We start from the raw sequence: 21,334 nt of genomic DNA, 5'->3' as shown, positions 1-21,334 counted from the left end.
TGACAAGGAATCAAAAATGAATTGATCCAAGTAATTTGTCTATACTTTGAGTACATTAAAAAGTGCTTTATACAAAGATGTTAGACCAATGGAGATTTCACATTTTTAAACGACTACACAAGAAATTCTTTGACTGTGTAATAAGTGTTTACCTTCAACATACTACCAAGGGACTTAATTTACATAACCAAACAAAAGTGGTATTCATTAATTACTAAGAGAAATTGCACCTGAAATATTTCGGGATTGTAAGGCTTTCAGAATCTTGTCATCTGTCACATTCTTTGGTGGACTTGGAAAGAGTAAACTAGAGGTAAAGAAAGTGAAGAAACAATACATGGCTGGTGCAGACACTGTTATTGTATAGAGAAATTCTTAGCAGCAAAGGTTAAAATATTGAACCATGTGTTTTAGTTGTTTATTTCACTGTTGAGTCTTGATGAGTGTTTACAAAGCATTGTGTCCCTTTTTTCTACATGCATTGTATATATTTCATAAAAGTAATATTGAATGTGCATATATTTTCTATATCTTGATTAAATATGAATGCATACACTGGTGTGTTAAGTAAACAACAAAATAGTTACAAATGAACTCTGTGTGACCAACAGAAAGATACCAACAGGTACTATTTCTTACCTGTTGGCTTTACTTATATTCATCTTCAACTATTTTGTCTCTATGTCCATGTAGGTATGTATTCTCAGTTCTGTTTTGCATGGTATGAATGAACAAAAGATATTAAATTTCTACTTACCGTGCTGCATGAACATGTTTACAATTTAAAATGAATTTTAGAAGGTCTTCATAATCTTTGTCAATTAGTTTCTGGTCCCATCGATCCATTTCAATAGCCTCAAGAGTTTCTAATATACCAAGCCATACATCGTCCTGTAAGACAAGGGCCTTGTCTGTAACTTTTTCAACCACATCTGAAAACTTCAGACGCTTTATTGGAACCTTAAAAGGAACGGAGTGTTTCCCACATTAAAACCTGACATCAGTATTCACAGATAACAGAGGGTCTATTTCAGAAATTTAATGTCCCTTGGAATAAGGAAAGGTACAATGGCTATAGAGGACTAGGTTACAAAATGTAATCACAAAGGGCTCCAATTCAACACTGACTTGATCATAAAACATAAAGACGCATATTACTGGGAATTCACTCCAGCATAATTTTTTACACTGCTGGCTCAAATGTTTATCAAGCATCTTCACGCATCCAAATGTTAAGGAATAGGGAGTTACATTTAAAAATGGACAGTGTTAAAAAACCGGGAATGTACCTTTGATCTCGACGCAAAAGTCAGCATAGAAACTTTTGACCTCAGCAGTATTCGACTATCTCCAGAGCTGAAGTTGACGGATTCTCTTCTACAGATCTCTGTGACAATGTCCTTGAACTTGTGTCCTTTGTACTCATCATGCTCACCAAAACAGAGACAGATGCAGTTGATGATGTAATCAGGAATCTCACCATCTCCTGTTTTAAAGTCTCTCATCAGAAAACTGGCAATAACATGAAAGCTGGGAGGACAGATATGACAAGTGAAGCGCAAGACATAATGGAGATCAGCTGGGTCTATGTTAGCCAGGTGTTCTCTGAACAATTGATTCTTGTCATGGTGTTCAGTTGATTTGTGACCCCAGAAGAAGCGGGCTAAATACTTTGCTGCAAACCACTCTTGTATTAACTTATGAAGGAATTTCACCTGTTGCGAGATATATTTCGGAGTTTTTCTGTTCAGTAAAGGTTCCGATTGTTTCTCTTTTGATTCCAATATTGGATTACTCTCTGATTGATTGATAGATGCCAAAATATCAGGTTCAAGTGGTACCCCTCTCTTTATCTCTGAAGTAACATTAGATGTGTTCAGTGACTCATCACTGATGGAATCAGTCTGGGAAGTTCCACTGCCTGAGGCAGTCTCAAGATTTCTATCAGAAGAATTAAATGGAGTTCCTTCCTCAATAACAAGTATCCCAGAATCTACCAATGCTTTGCTATTAGTGACACTTCTATCCACAAAGTCTTTCTGCCAAAACAGTTGTTGGTTTCCTCTACAGAGGCCATTAAATGCAAGTTCCTCCAATGTAATGTATGTTTTCTGGTCAGACAGATGACTATGTGTGTCTTCCTCATCCTGCACAGGACACAGGATATCTACAATGGCCTTCACGAAAGGAGTAACCCTGTCAAGCTGAGCCTCTTGTAACTTTCCTAATCTATCAATGTTATGTACTAACAACACAAAGAGAAGTGGAATATTACAAAGATCAAGAACAAATGGAATATTATCAATCAATTCCTTTACTTCTCCTTGCCTTTTGACATCATCAGAGTATACTTTTTCAATGTATTCAGTCATCTCGTCCTCACCAAAGCTTCCTATCTTCAATATTGGACCTGGAGGTAGATGCTTGGTATAATCTGTCCTAGCTGTGATTATAACAATGCAGTTGGACAGTTTCTCTTTTGTCATTACTCTCATGACTTCTGAAGGACTTCCATCTTTGGTTACACCATTGTATTCTTCTAACCCATCCAATATGAGGTAGACTTTCTTCTTATCACTGTTAAGCATAGACACAATATCCTCTTCTGCAATGGGAATGCCTTTACGGATGTAGAACATCTTGATAGCTTGAATAATTGTCATGTTACCAACAATTTTCAAGGGCAGAAAGATGACCATGGGGATATCCAGCTTCCCACAACACCAGTCATATGCCAACTGAGAGGAGAGCATTGTCTTGCCGGAGCCTGGCTGTCCTTCCAGAATGATTCGAGTCTCTGCTTTTAGTCTTTCATCAGTAAAGATATCTAGGTAGTGCAGCTTACATTTTCGGTCAACTTCTCTGCTAGATATACTTGAACCAGAATTTGTTAAGACTAAGCGGCTGGCAATAAAGAGATCATTAGAATTCCATTGACAGGACTTCATCCAGGGGACGGGAGTCATGGTTTCAAACCAACTCTTCGTCTTCTGTTGTAAGCATTTCAGGAATAAGTTCTCTTTGTCTTTAAAACAAGGAAACAGAAAGCACAGTTCAATTTCTATTGAAACAAGTTTAAATGTTTCACAATGTATGACAGTATATTAAGAATATCTACCATACTGAAAAACAAGTGTGCTTTGATATCAAAAGTTTGGGCAATCTCGTAACACTGTATCTTTGGTAACATTTATTAACAACTACAGTACAATCTTCAAATTTAAAGGAAGCTCTCCTCCAACACAAACTAAGACACTGTCATTGCTCAAACATGCTAGTCAGTTTAAATTACTCAGTAATACAAACAGGAATAATAACAAATATTTTCATACATCGAGACTTGAAACAATTGGAAACGCAAATGTTATTATATTTCATTCACACCATCAGACACTGTTCTCTATCTGCAATGTATTTTCAAAGACACTACATGTACCACTATTGAAAAATCCACATTTAAATATGTATTTTATTTTATTTAGAGACAAACATTGCACAATGATTGCTGTCATAAATGGAAGGAATTGACACAGCCTTTATTTATTTGTCACTGATCAAGTAGGACTCCTCCATATTAGGACCATGGTTTAATTGTGAAGTCATTTGATTATAATATTAATAATAATAATATAATAAGTTCATAATATAGCGCCAAATACCAAAAGGTCTCTAGGCGCTTTACAAAACCTAAAACAAACAAAAAATATAAAAAGACAGAGAAATATATATGTAAAACTGCAGCTTCCCGGGACACAACTAAATCATTTACAAAGAATTAATCCCATAACTTTAATTCTACAGGAGAAAGAGCTGTTAGTATAGTCACTGCATGACATCACATATTACACAGCACCACAATGCACTCATCACACTAAAGTGAAAACCAGCATTATTATATTTCTCAACAACATACACTGCTATGAAGCTGTGAGTTGCCACAATGTACTTCAGTTCAAAACATATTTTGACATCTCAGTCTTCATTATATCCCTAAAATATTCATATATTCATTATATATTTATTGTATCCCTTATATATATATATATATGTATGTATATATATATATATATATATATATATATGTATTGTTACGAGGGCCCATTGTAGCCTAACACTAGTCACTGCTAGTAAGGAACCTAATGTTATATTATAGAAAGTATTTGAAATTGCCTACGTGACAAATCAATATTTGAGAAATTAGGTCGGGTTACCGTGTCAGAATGTTATAATACACGATTGTTCTGGTATATTCCTTATGATGACACGCTGGTCTCGGGTTAACGTCGGTTTACGTGAAACCGCATGTAAGGTGTGCACACATTTTCGTGGATTCTCTGGAATGTTCGCGAGATATGCAAAGGACTTCCAAGAATGGAGAAACTGGGTCGAGTTGTTACTCAGGTGTATCGAGAAAGGTCTAGATGATTCTTGACCTGACGAATCGTATTAAAACCCGCCCAGATCGGAGAGTTTCTCAGTTTCTGAACGAATACAAGCGACAACACATATTATACCATTCTACTATATATCGTCAGTGCTCAACTGCCAGCAGTTTCTGAGGGATTGAGATATCGATACCAAGATTGATTCTACACTGCCATTCAGAGGTTTGAAGAGGACTTTGCTGTGAAACTACAGTTTTCCAGTCGTTATTTCGGAGAAGGTGAAGAATTTCTGTCTCCGTTGAGGAAGTTCGTTACGCCAGGAGTTAGTGGCTATAAAGCTGATTTTGGACTGACTCTGGTAATATTTAGTCGGCGAGAAGTTCGACTTGTGCTTCACTCGATTGTGGCTAGAAGTCCGTGTTCTATTGTGGAGCATCGCCGGAAAGAAGGTGACTGCTGTTTCTGTGATGGCGAGAAACTTCGTCGAGGACCAGTGAATTTCGCGGTACAACGGACCGAAAATCGTCGTCATCTACGTCGTGGCCGCTGAGGGATATCGCCGTTGGAAGAGACCAGCGTGTTTTAAAGTGTATCCTATCTTGTTAAGTTTGTGAGTAATTTTCTATATATTTGTAATTACCATTTGTTGTTGTTGGTTCAGACTCCATTGTTCAATATCGTTTACGTTCTCATTCAAATTCTCTAGACTCGTCAATTTGTCTGTGTTCCTTACGGAAACGAACCCAGGCTTGTGTCTCGTTAAATATTAGTTATCGAGACCTCTCGCATTCCAATGTAACAATATATATATATATATATATATATATATATATATATATATATATATATATATATATATCCCTAAAATATATTATATCTCAATATTATATCTAATATATTATATTATACTATAAATTATATTATATCCTGATTATAGATAATGAGTGCATTTTGTGTGTTTAACTGTTTTCGAACTATGAAGTCTTAAGTCAGGAATGTTCCTTAAAACTGTCATATATGTATATTGTTTGTTGAGGCCGAGCGCCCTCTACTTACTAAAATTAACCAGTTGTTAACGTAACTCCAAACATGGCATCCGCATAGTCTTTCAACAACACGACATGGTGTCAGATAATGGAGAAGTTTAACCCGCCGCCGCCGCCGCCGCTCAGCCTACAAGGTAATTTAGTGGAAAATTTCCGACGTTGGAAACAACGGTTAGAGTTATATTTAGAGGCGCCGGAACTGGTGGAAAAATCAGAAACACACCAGTGTGCCGTACTACTCCAAGTTGCAGGGGATGAGGCCCTTATTCAATACGTTTACGTTCACGGCTAAAGAGAGTAAAGAGAAGTAGCCGATGTATTGAACAAATTTGAAGGATATTGCAATCCACGGAAGAATTTGATCTACGAAAGGTTTGTATTCTTCACACGAAATCAACAAATTTCAGAACCAATCGACCATTATGTCACAGAACTGAAAAATTAGCGCAAAGCTGCGAGTTCGAAACACTGACTAATGGCCTAATCCGTGATAGGATAGTATGCGGACTGCAGGATAATGGGTTGTGCAAAAGACTATTGAGAACAGGAGAATTAACACTAGGAAAGACTGTATCAAGATGTCGTGCAACAGAGACAACAAAGAATCAGATAAAAACACTAACCAGAGCAGCTAACGTTGGAGACTATACAGTCCATGGTGTACACACAAGCGGACAATCACAGTGCAAACCGGGTAAGCCAAAGAAGAAGTACAATAACACTGACCTAAGCCTAAGCCTAACAATGACACAGGGGCAGGGAAGCTTTCATTTTTAACTGTGGCCGGTGTGGACGTAACCATAATATTGGGGAATGTCCCGCCTATGGACAAATATGCAAGAAGTGTGGTAGAAAGCACCACTTTGCGAAGTTCTGTAAGACAAAATCTGATAAAAGATTCACAACTGTAACAGATAATTCTTCTGATGTTAGTGGTGGATCATCAGTTCCTGATGAGTTCTACATTGGTTCCATCGATGAGGATGCTGCGTCATACCCAGAGTATGTCTGAGTCGGTCTGAATGGAAATCTGCAATCAAGGTTAATAAAAAGACAGTCACGTTCAAGCTCGATACGGGAGCGGAAGCGAATGTCTTACCGTTCACGATTTACCAGCAGGTTTGCCCAGGGAGGAACCGGTTGAGGTCTTCTGCCTCAAAGTTGCTACATACAGTGGTGAAAAAAATCAAGTCATGGGACAATGTCGGCTTCGTTGTCAATGTAAGACAATTGTACAATGGTTGGATTTCCAAGTTGTCGACCTTAAAGCACAACCACTACTGAGCGTAAATGTTTGCGGAAGTCTCAACCTGGTACAATGTATCAACACTCTTACCGATGAGGAGAGTACTTTCCAGGAGTACAGCGAGGTTTCCTCCGGATTAGGATGCTTACCAGGCAAGCACAAGATCGTGGTGAAGCAAAACGTTCCTCCAGTGATCCATGCAGCGAGGAGAGGAAGGTTCCAGCAACAATGCATGAACAACTTAAGACTGAACTGAGTAGAATTGAGTCCCTAGGTGTAATTGAAAAAAATGATAGGCCTACAAATTGGGTAAACTCCCTAGTTGTGGTTGAGAGAAAAAAAATGGGTCCCGAAGGGTCCGTCTTGATCCCAAAGATTGAATCAGGTAATTCAAAGATCCCATTGTCAGCTACCCACCGCAGAAAAAAATTCTACAAGGTCACATGGTGCACAATATTTCAGTATTTCAGATGCTAGTTGTGGGTTCTGGCAGATACAACTAGATTATGCTAGTTCAGAGCTTCGTACTTTCAACTCATCATTTGGGCGTTATAGGTATCTGAGACTACCCTTTGGAATTTGTAGTGCCCCATCATCAGCAGCCTTTTTGAGGGTGAGGATGGTATTGGAACCTATATGGATGACATCCTCGTGTATGGGAGAAATAAGGATGAGCATGATGTTAGGCTAAGAAGGGTTCTAGAAGTTGCTAATCAGAATAACCTTAAGTTCAACATTGAGAAATGTGGAATTGCTAAAGAAGAAATCAACTACTTGGGTCATGTATTGTCAAAACAGGGTATAAAACCAGGTCACACAAAAGTGGAGGCAGTCACCAAAATGCCAACACCACAAAACAAGGGTGATGTGATGAGATTTTTGGGTATGGCAAACTACTTATCAAAGTATATCCCTAATCTGTATTATGATGTCAATGAATCGGTGGTGATTTTGACTGATTCCTCTAAGAGTGGTATAGGAAGTGCTTTGTTGCAAAAGGGAAAACCTGTGCCATATGCTTCAAGAGCCATGTCTCAAAGTGAAATGAACTCTGCACAGATTGAAAAAGAGTTATTAGCTGTGGTATATGCCTGTGAAAGGTTTAGTCAATTTGTGTATGGGAAACATGTGAAGGTAGAGTCAGATCATAAGCCTCAATCATGAGGAAACCTCTGATGCTCAGACTCCAGAAATATCAGGTGAAAATTGTCCGTAATCCAGGCAAAGAGATGCACATAGCTGATGCGCTCTCTCGTGCATACTTGCCACTGACTGGTAAAGGTACACTTGAGGATGAAATTGAGCTACATGTCCGTATGGTGCTTACTAACCTGCCTATTTCAGACACCAAACTTGAACAGGTCAAAGATCACAAAGATCACAAGAAAGATGATGTTTTGCTACAGGTAATCAGCTATATTAGATAGGGATGGCCAAATGATATACATCAGGTCAGTGCAGCAGCTAGTTCATTTTGGCATCATAGACGTGAGTTATCGGAATATCATGGTATTGTCCTGAAAGGTGATCAAGTTTTGATTTCCACTGTAGTCTCAGAGCTGATATGTTGAAACGCATTCATAAGTATCATCAATGTAACAATAGGTGCAACGCCAGGGCTAGGCAGTGTTTATTCTGGCCAGGTTTGTCAGGGCAAATTGAGGATATGGTTGCCAGGTGCACAGTTTGTCAAAATTATAGGGTCAGGAAACAGAAGGAGCCATTGATACCACATGATATTCCTGATAGGCCATGGGTTAATGTTGGTACTGACTTGCAAGAACTATCTTCTTGTTGTAGATTATTTTCCCAAGTTTTTTGAAGTTGCCTTATTGCATTCTACAAGCAGTAATCAGGTAATCATGCACATAACGTCCATTTTTGCGAGACATCGGGTCCCAGTGGAAGTTTTATCTGATAATGGTCCTCGGTACAGCAGTGCAGAGTTTGAGTTGTTTGCCAATGAATGGGATTTCAAGCATGTGACAAGTAGCCCTTATTTTCCTCAGTCGAATGGGCTTGTAGAGAGGACAGTGTAAACGGTCAAAGCTATCCTCAAGAAGTCTGCACATGAAGGTAAAGATCCCTACAAAGGTATTCTAGCATGGCGCAATACCCCAATACTGGAGCCAGCTCTGCACAGCTTCTCATGGGAAGGAGGTTAAGAGAACAACTGCCAATGACAAATGAACAGTTAAAACCCCAATTGGTTCAGAAGAATGTAGAAAGGAAAGGAATAATCCAGAAACAAAAGATACGAAAGAAATATTATGACAGGAGTGCACGTCCATCTCAGAATTTCTCAGTTGGTGATAGAGTGAGAGTGTATGATGGTCAGTTCAAAAACATGGAATCCTGCAGTTATCACCGATGAGACTGCAATGCCTAGATCATTCATAGTACAAACTGATCATTAGTCTTAGAAGGAACCAGAATCAATTTAACAAAGATCTTATTGACAAGGTTCATGAGGCTGATAGTTGTTTTTAAGTAGATGAAAAGGATCTCTTTGTGTTCACCAAGATCATTAACCTGTATGCATTATGTGCGTGTTTTTGTCCCTTCTGTTACTGTTACTTGTCATTTTGCCTCTGAAGAAGATCCTGCTAGGATCGAAACGTCAGGCCAACTTACTTTTACACATAGATGAAAAAGGAATTAGAAGAGTCCAACAGTTCTTACCATTCAGGTTATTACTCTCAAATGGTTAAGAGTAAAGGTTTGGATGAAGAAAAATCATATTGCTCTAAGGCTGGTAGAAAAGTGATCCCCCAGCTAGACACAGATATTTCAGTTGGAAAGGAGTGTGTGTATAGGCTATGTTATTTTTATCACATCTAATTATTTTCAGTTGCATATTAAGCTTTTTAAGTAACAGCAAGAATCACTCCAATAACTTGTGTATTATCATCTTGTTTTTCAATAAAAGGGAGATGTCTTATATGTACATTGTTTGCTGGGGCCGAGCGCCCTCTGTTTACTAAAATAAACCAACTCAACAAACACTGGCATGAAACTTGTACCAGTGGGGTATAACAGTTTGTTAGATACACATGAATTTACAATACCTTCATCTTGTGGCATAGCTTTGTCAGAAAGTACCAAGGACTGGTATTCGTGTATCTTAGCTATTGCCTGGAGAAGACGATATTCCTCTAAAGGTGACTTTAATTTGCTGACATCAGAAGGATTAATGATACCCATCTCATCAATTGTCAGGAGGAAGGAGAGTCCTGGATTCTGACTGGAGATAACTGTGTTCTTGTTCTCATCTGTAACTTCAAAGTTATCACACAGTTTCTTTGTTATAGAAAATGTCAAATAAGCAGAGAGGCCGGCGAGGAATGTATCGTATTCAGTCTCTTGATCTGAAATGTTTAAGGTAAACATCAAGTTTTCAGTGTTGTTAATTATCCACAGAGATGTACAGGCATGCTGATAGCATAATACACATCATGGCACAAGGTGATTTTTGCCCACTTGTACATACATACGATGTTTTGTTGTACACATTTTGGTTTCCAGCATATAGAATAAATCACCAACTGTGTTGTGTATTGCATAAAGTGGAATCTTTCTGGGTGGAGGGGGTAGGAAGGGGAGGTGGTAGGGTGAGCTGGCAGGTGATAGTATATCACTATTCATACAGAGGTTTTGCTTCAAGGAAAATATGAATGATCGTTGAGCTATACTTTATGGAGATCAAGACCTATCTTAATTGCATTTTGAAAGTACAAGAGGTAAATCAAAATACAAAATTACAAGGAGAGCTAATGCTTAGTGGCCTACCTCTTAGCTCCATGCACGTCTTTGTTGTTAAGTGAGTATGGTTGATCTTCAGCTCAGTGAGTGCATCAGTTAATCGATTCACATTTGAAGGGTTTATGTATCCTCTCTCTTCAAGGGCAAGCAGAAATTTATCAGAGTACAAGGGACTTGAAATAATGGTCTGCACTTGATCAGGTGGTAGTGAAAAGTAGCGGCCTAAATTGCCACAGTCAGTTTGGGTTAGCTTTAAAGAAAGTTCTTCTTTCAGATGGCTGAAGATGGATGCCTATGGAAGAGAAAAACAACAATCAATCTAATGAGTTAGTTATTCTTCGCCAACTAATCACATCAATAACTTTCATTTAAGACTAGCCTTGATCAGAAGGTTTCTGAGATGTGACAATGTTTGAGATGTAACCAACAGCTCCCCTGAGACTTGAACTTATCTTGAACTCCACATAAGAAAGTAAGATTCTGGTTACTCACATAGAAGATCCACACACTAAGTGAAGTCAAAACAGCTACTGTCTGATCGGCTTAATGGGATATACATCAAACAGTACTGTTCAGATTATTGTAATCAAAGAAAATCTACAAACCACATCTAAAGTTCACTGTGTGTGCTCGCATTTGTTTCTAAAATCTTATTGATATTTATGTGAACTGACCTATGACCTTTAAGGCAAGGCTGCAGAAACGCAGTACTACCATGGAGGTTTTACCTCCATGGTACTACTGATTTACTCATACTTTGATGCTCAGTGAATCAGATAAGAAAGTTATTGTAGGTGTACATTACTTAGGGTATATTTGTTAACAGACATATCAATGCAAACAGTGAAATGTGCAAAAGTAATTACTGATCTATTCTACTTTACAGAATGACTTAATGACAAAAAATATATATATCCTTCAATATATACAGTGCTTTAAAGCCAATTCCAACAAACAAAATATCATTAAAAGGGCACTAGCTACTGTATCTGCTCACTGATAGAAGGCCTTTCAAACTTAATATGATGTCACAATCGTGTAATATACAGTACTTTCAAGCAACAATATCTTTGCAACAGTTCAATCTAAGCTGTTGAGACTTTTCTAACTCCATTGTCAAACCAAGGCTTTACTGCCAGGTAAGGAAGAAACTGTAAGACACTTCCGGGCTACTAGTGGTATTACTGGTCACGTTTACACAGAGCTCTCTAAACTTCAGATACCTTACATCCTTTGTTTATTGCTTTACGGCCTATGATTGCAAACATTTCTGGAACCAGTATGTCAGGTGGTTACAGCAAAACTGTTGTTACCACCTAAATGTAACCTTCTATCAGATGAGATGTAACCACAGATGATTAATGCAACAAATTAAAGGGTGTGAAGACTCGCTGCAAAAAGAAACATCTAATGTCGGTAATCTGACCTAGTTTCGAATGAGGTGTAACAGAAGTATTAGACACCACCATCGATCCCAGAAAATACACACACAGCTTGCTACCTTTTGTTATTTGACACTAGTGTACAACCAGTACATACAGCTGCGGTCAATGTCCACAGCACAGTGTAGAAACGACATCTCAGGTCCAGCTAAAGATAACAAGATATCACGTTTCATTACTGTCTGCATTTTGTAGCCACATGAACAAAAAGTCACTTGCAAGCAACAAAAACTTAAATTTTCTAGATGGCCGCACACGGTTTGGGGCGAGTCTTTAATGCCTTTAAGCCATAATTGCCTCATAATTTGTGGCTGAAGTGCTATAAGGCTAAGAAACTTATTAACTTTTGTAAACAATTCCATGTAGAACCAAGAGAAATTTAAAAAATGCATTGCTCAAGCAATGTGGCAGAAGAAGCAAAACACCATGCTGCTGTCAAGCATTACATATATATCTTAATACATAGAGGTATTGAAATGTATAGGGCTTTATTGTTAAATGTACATAGTCTACACTGAATAATTGTGATGTTTTACGAATTTATTAAGGTTTTGGTCAGGACTGTTAGATGTCATCTACAGTAAACATGCTTTGATGTGTGTGCAGGGGATGGTACCGTAGCCATTGTCTGTCATTTTCTAACAAAACTAATCTAAATAATCCAAAGGGTGGATAATACTGTGTCTGAGACCCCTTTTTTCAGGGGGACATCAGACTCCCACTTCAAACTCTGACTAGATGGCATTGTAAACTGCATATGTAGTTTAAGAAACATTGTTGCTTGTTATACACCAAATCCAACTGGCTGGAGTCTTGACTTTTTTTTGTGTTGAGGCATCACATGCAGACACAGAAATACACCCACACGAATACACCTACAGTACAAGCAGACTTGATAATATAGGTCCCAGGTGCTTTCAGCATAGGAACTGAATAAGACACCAAAATGGCAAACTACATTAAGGGTTTGATGAAATAACTGGTTGCGAATGAAGACATTGCTTAAAACCAGAATGCAAAATGCATTGAGGTTTCGATGACTTCAATGCACTAGTCTTCTGCTTGTTAGCAAACCCTGAACTAGCTGTTACAATAACACTATGGCATGATAAACACAGGTCAGTCTACTATACGTGGCTATACACATCTCCACCAAAAACAATAGGGGTCTTGTACTCAATGTTATGAAGCCACACACCAAGTATTAGAGGTATCATGTAATAGGTTTTCAGACTTTGACTTCTGGTGACCTACAGTATAGGAGATTTGACTTCACAAGCAATAGGATTCTTGTACTCAATATGGCCTATCCATATACCACGTATGAAAAGTATCCATGATTTCTACCATGAGAAATCATGTTTTGAAGGTTCTCAGGCCTCGACAAATATTTTTGAAAGTACTCGCTATTTGGCGACGGTAACTTAAAATCTACTCGCCAAATTCCACTCGCCACTAGGCCTATGATTGTTGTTCAAGTCTCCAAAGTACAGAGCTGCAACATCAATACTAGGTTAGGAAGTTAGGCAGATGCATGGTGCTCAGTAATTGGAAAGTCATGTTTCTTTGCAGTATGAAATTTAAACTTTTTCCACCAAAAGTAAGTGTTGAACAAAGTAAAACATGACGCAGAATCATAAATAAGCAGCTACTGTAGTGTCTCAAACAATTAAAAATACAACATCTGTAAAAATTAATAAACGAAGATAGCTTGGCTTCTGTTACATTAGGGCTCCTCTACGTTACTAGGCATATACTATACAGAAACTAGGTGTGCGGCAGTCCTAAGCATATACAGTACCTCACTGCGACTTTGAACCGCTGCTCAATTAGAGCGACGACTTCGTACAATTTCCGAATTAATTATTTGTCTTTTAGCTGCAGATTGATGCGCGAAAAATATCGCTATTACTCCATTACACTTCCTAAGTCAAGCGATCTTTTACGCAATGAAAATCTGAGGTTGTAAGAGCATCTCTCTTCCAAAATTCCTAGCAGTAACAACAGCAAACTTGTCTCAGAGCTCCTTAAATTGTTCTATACTTTTCGAATTATGAATGATAGCCAGGAAAATTGCTTTAAGAAATAATGAAGGAGATGTTTTGCCATCTTAAGTGAATTGGTATTCTGACTGGTATTCTTCACGTTGTTTTGTTAACGAACCCTATTCTACCCAACCGTTGCTGGCCTAGACAACATACAATTGCTCACAGGCCTACCCAGGTTTGTTCAAGTTGTCCCATAATTATAAACGTGACCAAAGTCGAACGTTACTTTTAAGGCCTAGCTATGCTGAAACTGGTGGAAGAGACTACACAAATTGAGATCAACAGCCAATCCAGACAAAAGCTTGTGAACTCGAGGCCAAACTAAGACAGTTTTACACAATTATTTCGAATTGGTCAGAGTAAAAAATCTCAGTACGAACTGTTAAGTTTCATCAACGCTGCCTAGTCACAACGAAACTACATCCAACCTGAAATAAACACGACGGAAAACGTCCAATAGAACCGCTGTACTACAAAGTACACCTTTCTGCACTCAAAGTAAAGCTTCCGAGCGGCACATTGAAGCCAATGCACATTTTTTTCGCGCTTTCAGTTTTAGATTCTATGGATGCCCATAAGCTCATCTGCAATTGCCAATAGCCTCCTATTCGTATGAGGCTTAACGCACATTATATCTGATAGGCTGGTCTGTAGGAGAGACGGTAGCTTATAAAACAAGGTTCCACAATTTGGAGTCTAGTGACTCCAAATAACCTTTGACCTCAATAAAATCTTGTACTGAACGCGTATCAACTACATACTACTAAATATGAAATTCGTCCAACCTTCCTTCTTGAGTTATCGTGTTTACAAGGTTTTCACAATTTGACCTCTAGTGACCCCAAATGGACTTGGACCTCCACCATAAACAATAGGGATCTTGAACTTAATGTGGTACTCCTTCACACGAAATACGAGACTGGTCCAACCTTCCCTTCTTGAGATATCGTGTTTACAAGGTTTACACAATTTGACCCCTGGTGACCCCAAATGAACATTGAACTCCAAATTGTGGTCCACCTAATCACGAAATATTAGATTGGTCCAAGCTTATCTCCCTGAGATATCGTGTTTACAAGGTTTTCACTATTTGGCCCCTGGTGACTCCAAATGACCTTTGACCTCCCCACAAAACAATATGGTTCATCTGCTCAATGTGGTACTCATATACACCAAATATTAGATTGGTTCCCTACTTCCCTACTTGAGATATCGTGTTTACAAGCGAGGCGTCACACACACACACACAAACACACATGTTGCATTACATTCAGACCGAGGACCCTATTGTATTTTCCATTGTTCAAATCCACGTACCGTAACATTAACAATACCCCATACAATAGAATTCTTCCGAGGACGTGGTGATTCTTTAAAAATCACAACCGAGGACCTAAAATTCTTTTGTTCAAGTCCTCGGTCAGATAGCAAAACAAACGCACACACACACACACACGCACGCCATCACCATCGCATAGATTCCTTCGGCCTTTGGCAAGGAATATAAATCTACCCGATTCATAGACTAACCTTCGCTGTCCATACACTTACCTCTGACTTGTTGTATGTGGTACCGATGTTCCTTTTTACAGAACGAACGTCACATTGTATCACTTGTTGTTTTGGTTGCAACAGTATTGGTGCTTTTGTTTTTGTAGTAACTATATAATGAGAACAGAACCAGAAAGCCAGTTACCTTAGTGTCTCCTTGCCATACAAATTAAAGAATTAAGTGAATACCAGGAAAGGTTTTTAGCAGTCCCTTTGGGGCATCAACCATGTCATTCACTGGTAAGGATTGTATAGGATAGACATTTACACCATAATGTTTCAGTATCCAGAACGAACAGTCTTTCTATGTAAAATATAACCACATTTTACGAATTTTAAGCTAACAATCTCTTAAAATCTTGTTGAGACTTATTTGATATTGTTGAAACATTGTGAAATAGTTTTGAGAAATTTTTCAATGTTTTCACCATTTGAGATAACCTTTTGACTCCTTGAGCCAGTTTGTGCTCCTTTGAGATAACATGTTGAAACCTTAATTGAGACTCATAGGGGGGACCTGATAGTAGCTTTGAAAGCATTGTTAAAACAAGAGTATGAATTCTGAAGCAGATTCTATTCACCTGGATGCCAGGTATGTTTCGTTGAAGACAGATCCACATACCAAGTATGAAGTTAACCCACCATTAACTTTTTGAGTTACCGTGCTTACAAGCGTCACCTACGAAACACATGCGCGCTTACACACACACCATTATCATCGCATAGATTCATTTGGCCTCTGACAAGGAATATAACAGGAATACAAGCCAAGAAGAATTCATATCCGAAAGCCTCTGTTGCGTACTGAAAGAGATATTTGAGGTGTTGACCAAAGTGCAAGGTGAAAAAGCATCAATGGTATTTGTTTGAAACCGAAAACCAGAAAACAGACGAAGGTCGTATCGTTATTGACGTGTTTGGTTCATGGAACTCATTTTACCTGTATCTGGTCTTGACAGTTATTTCTCTTACTGGAGCTTCTGATAGAAGGGTAGCCTCTCATTGTATTCTATGTTTATACTATATACCTATAAACTAAGCTACAGTGAAATAGGCGATATATAAATTGATAGATAGATACATGAAAGATAAATAAATAGATAATATGTCAGGTATATGGCATTTCATATTTTCAAGGTAGAATTTTACCAGCTTTGCAATCAAAACCGTTGGGAGCATTGTCATGTTAACAGGTCTAACATGTTAGTTTCAGCATTTGCAAAACCAATTTTCGTGTCAGAACATAAGTATTCTAATACGTAAAAATCCCCGTACAAATTAAAGACACATGTTGCTGGAACATGTAATATTTAAACTTTTCTAAGTCTTCAGCCTGCTGCGTGAAAGGACATCTGTGATATCTCCCAAATGGAATAAAATTCGTCTAGTTGTTTGGGTAAGTTTTGCATGACATTTACTTACATCACAAGAACCAGTAATGATGGTTGGGTTTGTGCTACCTTTGACTGTTTTTTTTTTTTGCTTCACAAATGAAGTGCCACGAATAGATAAAACAGGACGTTATTGATTGGCATTCGTCGACTAACACTTGAGCCTTTTTAAGCTTCAACGACGCCGCTTTATATATTTATGACTGAAACTAATAATAGTCATAAAATAAGTCAAAGTAACAAATGCCACATATAGACTATCATAACCTCTGTTTTATTAATTTACTAACCAGAGCTTGAGCTAAATGGACTGCGATTTGATGCCGTAGGATACGTTCTTTTAAGCGCTTGTGAACATTTTCCACCATCCAAAGTGTTTTCCCTGTTTCCTTGTTGCTTTCTGACCTGTGATCGAAAAGGTGCAGACTATTATTTGTGTTATAGTTTAAACCAGGTTTGCAGTCTAGTTCAGCAATACACGCAAAGATTATAATCGTATCATTTACATCATTTATATGATTTACTGTAGGTCCTGTAGCAGAAAAATGAAACGTCATGTCATATTTCAGAGGAGAGGATATACCACATTGATAGACGGGCCTGATGTCGGTCTCAACTTTGAGTTCGGTCTCTCACCGCACCCCCATCCCAAAAAAATCCAGAGTTCCAAAAATGCTGTGTCCAAATCCAGTTTCAAGTCCATAGTAAGGTTAACTTAGGTTATATAACCCTGGTCCAATAATCAAATGCAGCGGCATCATCATCATCATATTGTTATTACCATTAATTTCCATTCCAATGGGCAGTGGCGTCGCCAGGTGGTAGCCTGGGGGGGCACGTGCCACCCCCCAAGATGTGTCCCCAGATGCGATTTGTAGTATTAAGAAAAAAATACTCAAACAAAAACTTTATCTGCCTCAATTAAACACATAAATATTGGACAGTCTAAGCCCGAAAATTCTTGAACATGAAAATACTTCAAGTTGCAAAATATAGTACCAGATGCATCCAAAGACTATTTTTTATGACAGTTACTTATAAATGATTAACTATTATACCTCAGTGTGAAAGAGATCGACAGGTTCACCGGATAGCCTTTGCGCTGGCATGTTGGGTATCGCACTGGTTGCATCTTCCTTTTTGATTTTCTTGACATCGGTGTTGCGAGCTGGATTGAAAAATGGTAAGTTATCAATCCACATGTAAGCCATATGATCAATGAAGCGTGAATTATGCTACCAATCTGCTGCAATATATTGCTGACTTTGATATGAATATGATAATGATAAAGAAGAGTGCCTATAGATCATTTATTTATATTTAAGGCAAGAGGGACAGGAACTGGAACATAATGTTGGAAATAAGTTGCAATAAAGTTTCAGATATAAAACACGGTGGCCTTATAGAAAACCGTGACACCTATTTAAACAACTCGTATTTTAATAAAGCTCTGAAGGATAGATCACTTTCTCAAGCTGTCTATGATTATTATCTGGAAAAAGTAGCCAAAACACCCACTACAATTAGAAATTGTTATGCTCTGATAAACGACTAAAACCATGATGATTGGAACCAGATTTTTAAGATGCCATGGTTATCAGTAAATGAAGTGAAGATCCATTATTTTCAGTTTTAGATTTTACACATGATTTTACCGACCAATAGAATTTTAAGTTTGATGGGAAAATTAATCACCACTCTGTTCATTTTGAAATACTAAAAACATCTATTTTGGAACTGCACCTATACGTCTATTTTTATTTTCGACGTTGAAATGAAATTACTTAACAAGCAGTTTGTTTTTTTACGAAGCAGGATAGCTTTAAAAATACACCCTTTGCATCCTTATCAGTTCCTTATCCTACATATGAAATATTTCATTTTCTGATGTAAACAGATTAAAAAAAAAACAGCCTTTAATGTCTTCTTTTACAATATAAAATGTATTCTACAAGTTGAGATGTATATATTTGGTAGGAATATGGATACAAACTCAAAGAAATTTGTTGCCCTTCAGTAAATAGACAATTTTCTGTCGAGTATTTTTTTAACCGTTTGATACAATTTTTTTTTAGCCTAAACATTACACAGATTAACTATAAACAGCTTTAATGGTATTTGTTTGAAACCGAATACCAGCCAAACAGACGAAGATGGTATCGTTATTGACGCTATTGGTTCGTGGAACTCATTATTCCTTCATCTGTTCTTGACAAGGCTTTACCATCTTGATACATTGTATTTGATTTTCTTATTGGAGCTTGTGATAGAAAGGTACCCTCTCGTTGTATTGTAGTTTTATACTTTATACCTCTAAACAAAGCTACTGTGAAATAGGCCATAGATAAATAGATAGATAAATAGATAAATAAATGAATAAATAAATAGATACTATGTCATTTATATGGCATTTCTTATTTTCAAATTAAAATTTTACCAGCTTTGCAATCAAAACCATTAAGAGCATTGTCATGTTAACAGGTCCAACATGTTAGTTTCAGCATTTTCAAAATCAATCTTTGTCACAGAACATAAGCATTTTCGAATACGTTGAAATCCCCATTTAAGTTAAAGGCACATGTTGCTGGATCATGTAATATTTAGATTTGCCTTAGTCTTAAACCTTCTGCGTGAAGGGATATAACATCTGTGATATCTCCCAAATGGAATAACATTCGTTTAGCTGTTTTGGGTAAGTTTTGCATGACATTTACTTCCATCACATGAACCAGTAATGATGGATGGGTTTGTGTTACTTTTGACTGTGTTTTTGTGGCTTCATAAATGAAGTGTCACTAAGAGAAAGATAAAGCAGAAAGCTATCAATTGGCATGCATCGACTAACACTTGTACCTTTAAATCTTCAACCGGGGCCGCTTTATATATTTATAACTGAAACTATTAATATTTATAAAATAAGTCAAAGTAACAAATGCCACATATAGACTATCATAACCTCTGTTTAATTAATTCACTAACCAGATCTTGAGCTTAAAGGACTGCGATTTGATGCCGTAGGATACGTTCTTTTAGGTGCTTGTGAAGATTTTCCACCAATCAAAGTGATTTTTCTGTTTCCTTGTTGCTTTCTGACCTGTGATCGAAAGGTGCAGAATATTATTTGTGTTATTGTTTAAACCAGAATTGCATTCTAGTTCAGCAGCACACGCAAAGATTATAATCGTATCATTTACATCATTTATATGATTTACTGTAGGTCCTGTAGCAGAAAAATGAACGTCATGTCATATTTCAGAGGAGAGGATATACCATATTGATGGACGCGCTTGATGTCGGTCTCAACTTTGCGTTCAGTCTCTTACCGTATCCCCATCCCAAAATAATCCAGAGTTCAAAGTGCTGTGTCCAAATACAGTTCCAAGTCCATAGTAAGGTTAACTAAGGTTTTAAAACCTGGTCCAGTAATCAAATGCAGCGGCATCATCATCATATTATTATTATTACCATCAATTTTTATTCCAATGGGCAGTGGCGTCGCCAAATGGCAGCCTGGGTGAGGGTGCGGCACGTGCCACCCCAAGATGTGTCCACAGATGCGATTTGTAGTGTTTAGAAAAAATACTCACTCAAAAACTTTATCTGCCTCAATTAAACACATAAATATCGGACAGACTAAGCCCGAAAATTCTTGAACATGGTAATACTTGCAAAATATAGTACCAGATGCATCCAAAGATTCTTTTTTATGAAAGTTCCTTACAATGATCAACTATTATACCTCAGTTTGAGAGAGATCGGCAGGTTGACCGGATAGCCTTTGCGCTGGCATGTTGGATATCGAACTGGTTGCATCTTCCTTTTTGTTTTTCTTGACATCGGTATTGCAAGCTGGGTTGAGAAATGGTACATTATCAATCTACATTTAAAGCCATATGGTAAATGAAACGTGAATTAATTGCTGCCAATCTGCTGAAATATCTGACTTAGATATGAATATGATAATGATAAAGAAGATTGCCTATAGATTAGTTCATTTATTTAAGGCAAGAGGGGCAGGAACTGGAAAATGATGTTGGAAATTAGTTGCAATAAAGTTTCAGATATCAAATACGGTGGCCTTATAGAAAACTGTGACACCTCTGTAGACAACTCGTATTTTAATAAAACTCTGAAGGATAGATCACTTTCTCAAGCTGTTTATCATTATTATCTGGAAAAAAGTAGCCAAACCTCCCACTACAATTAGAAAGTGGTATGCTCTGTTTAACGACTAGAACTCGATGATTGGAACCGGATTCAAAAGATGCCATGGTTATCAGTAAATGAAGTGAAGTTCTATTTAAGTTTTGTAATTTCACACATAATTTTACCGACCAAGAGAATTTTAAGTTTGATGGGAAAAAGTTAATCATCTTTCTGTTCATTTTTTAATACTAGAAACATCTATTTTGAAACTGCACCTACATGTCTATTCTTATTTTCGACGTTGAAATGAAATTAAT

The 21,334-nt window shown here is 37.6% G+C and overlaps 1 protein-coding gene across 1 annotated transcript in view; it reads right to left on the bottom strand.

The window, feature by feature from the left end:
- LOC139972129 (uncharacterized) overlaps positions 1–21,334 on the bottom strand; it is a 45,753-nt gene that overhangs the window by 15,868 nt on the left and 8,551 nt on the right. Inside the window, exons 5-14 of the mRNA XM_071979090.1 lie at positions 20,611–20,720; positions 19,851–19,965; positions 17,930–18,039; positions 17,162–17,276; positions 15,481–15,590; positions 10,467–10,731; positions 9,746–10,045; positions 1,290–3,025; positions 758–960; positions 231–307 (exon numbers count right to left, since the gene is read on the bottom strand). Of these exons, the coding sequence (XP_071835191.1) occupies positions 231–307; positions 758–960; positions 1,290–3,025; positions 9,746–10,045; positions 10,467–10,731; positions 15,481–15,590; positions 17,162–17,276; positions 17,930–18,039; positions 19,851–19,965; positions 20,611–20,720 (3,141 nt within the window). The remainder of the gene's footprint in view (positions 1–230; positions 308–757; positions 961–1,289; positions 3,026–9,745; positions 10,046–10,466; positions 10,732–15,480; positions 15,591–17,161; positions 17,277–17,929; positions 18,040–19,850; positions 19,966–20,610; positions 20,721–21,334) is intronic.

This window comes from Apostichopus japonicus, chromosome 1 (assembly GCF_037975245.1).
Source record: "Apostichopus japonicus isolate 1M-3 chromosome 1, ASM3797524v1, whole genome shotgun sequence".
Lineage (NCBI taxonomy): Eukaryota > Metazoa > Echinodermata > Holothuroidea > Aspidochirotida > Stichopodidae > Apostichopus > Apostichopus japonicus.
Note: the sequence above shows the minus strand (reverse complement) of the source record. Positions and strands in the feature narration are given on the sequence as shown.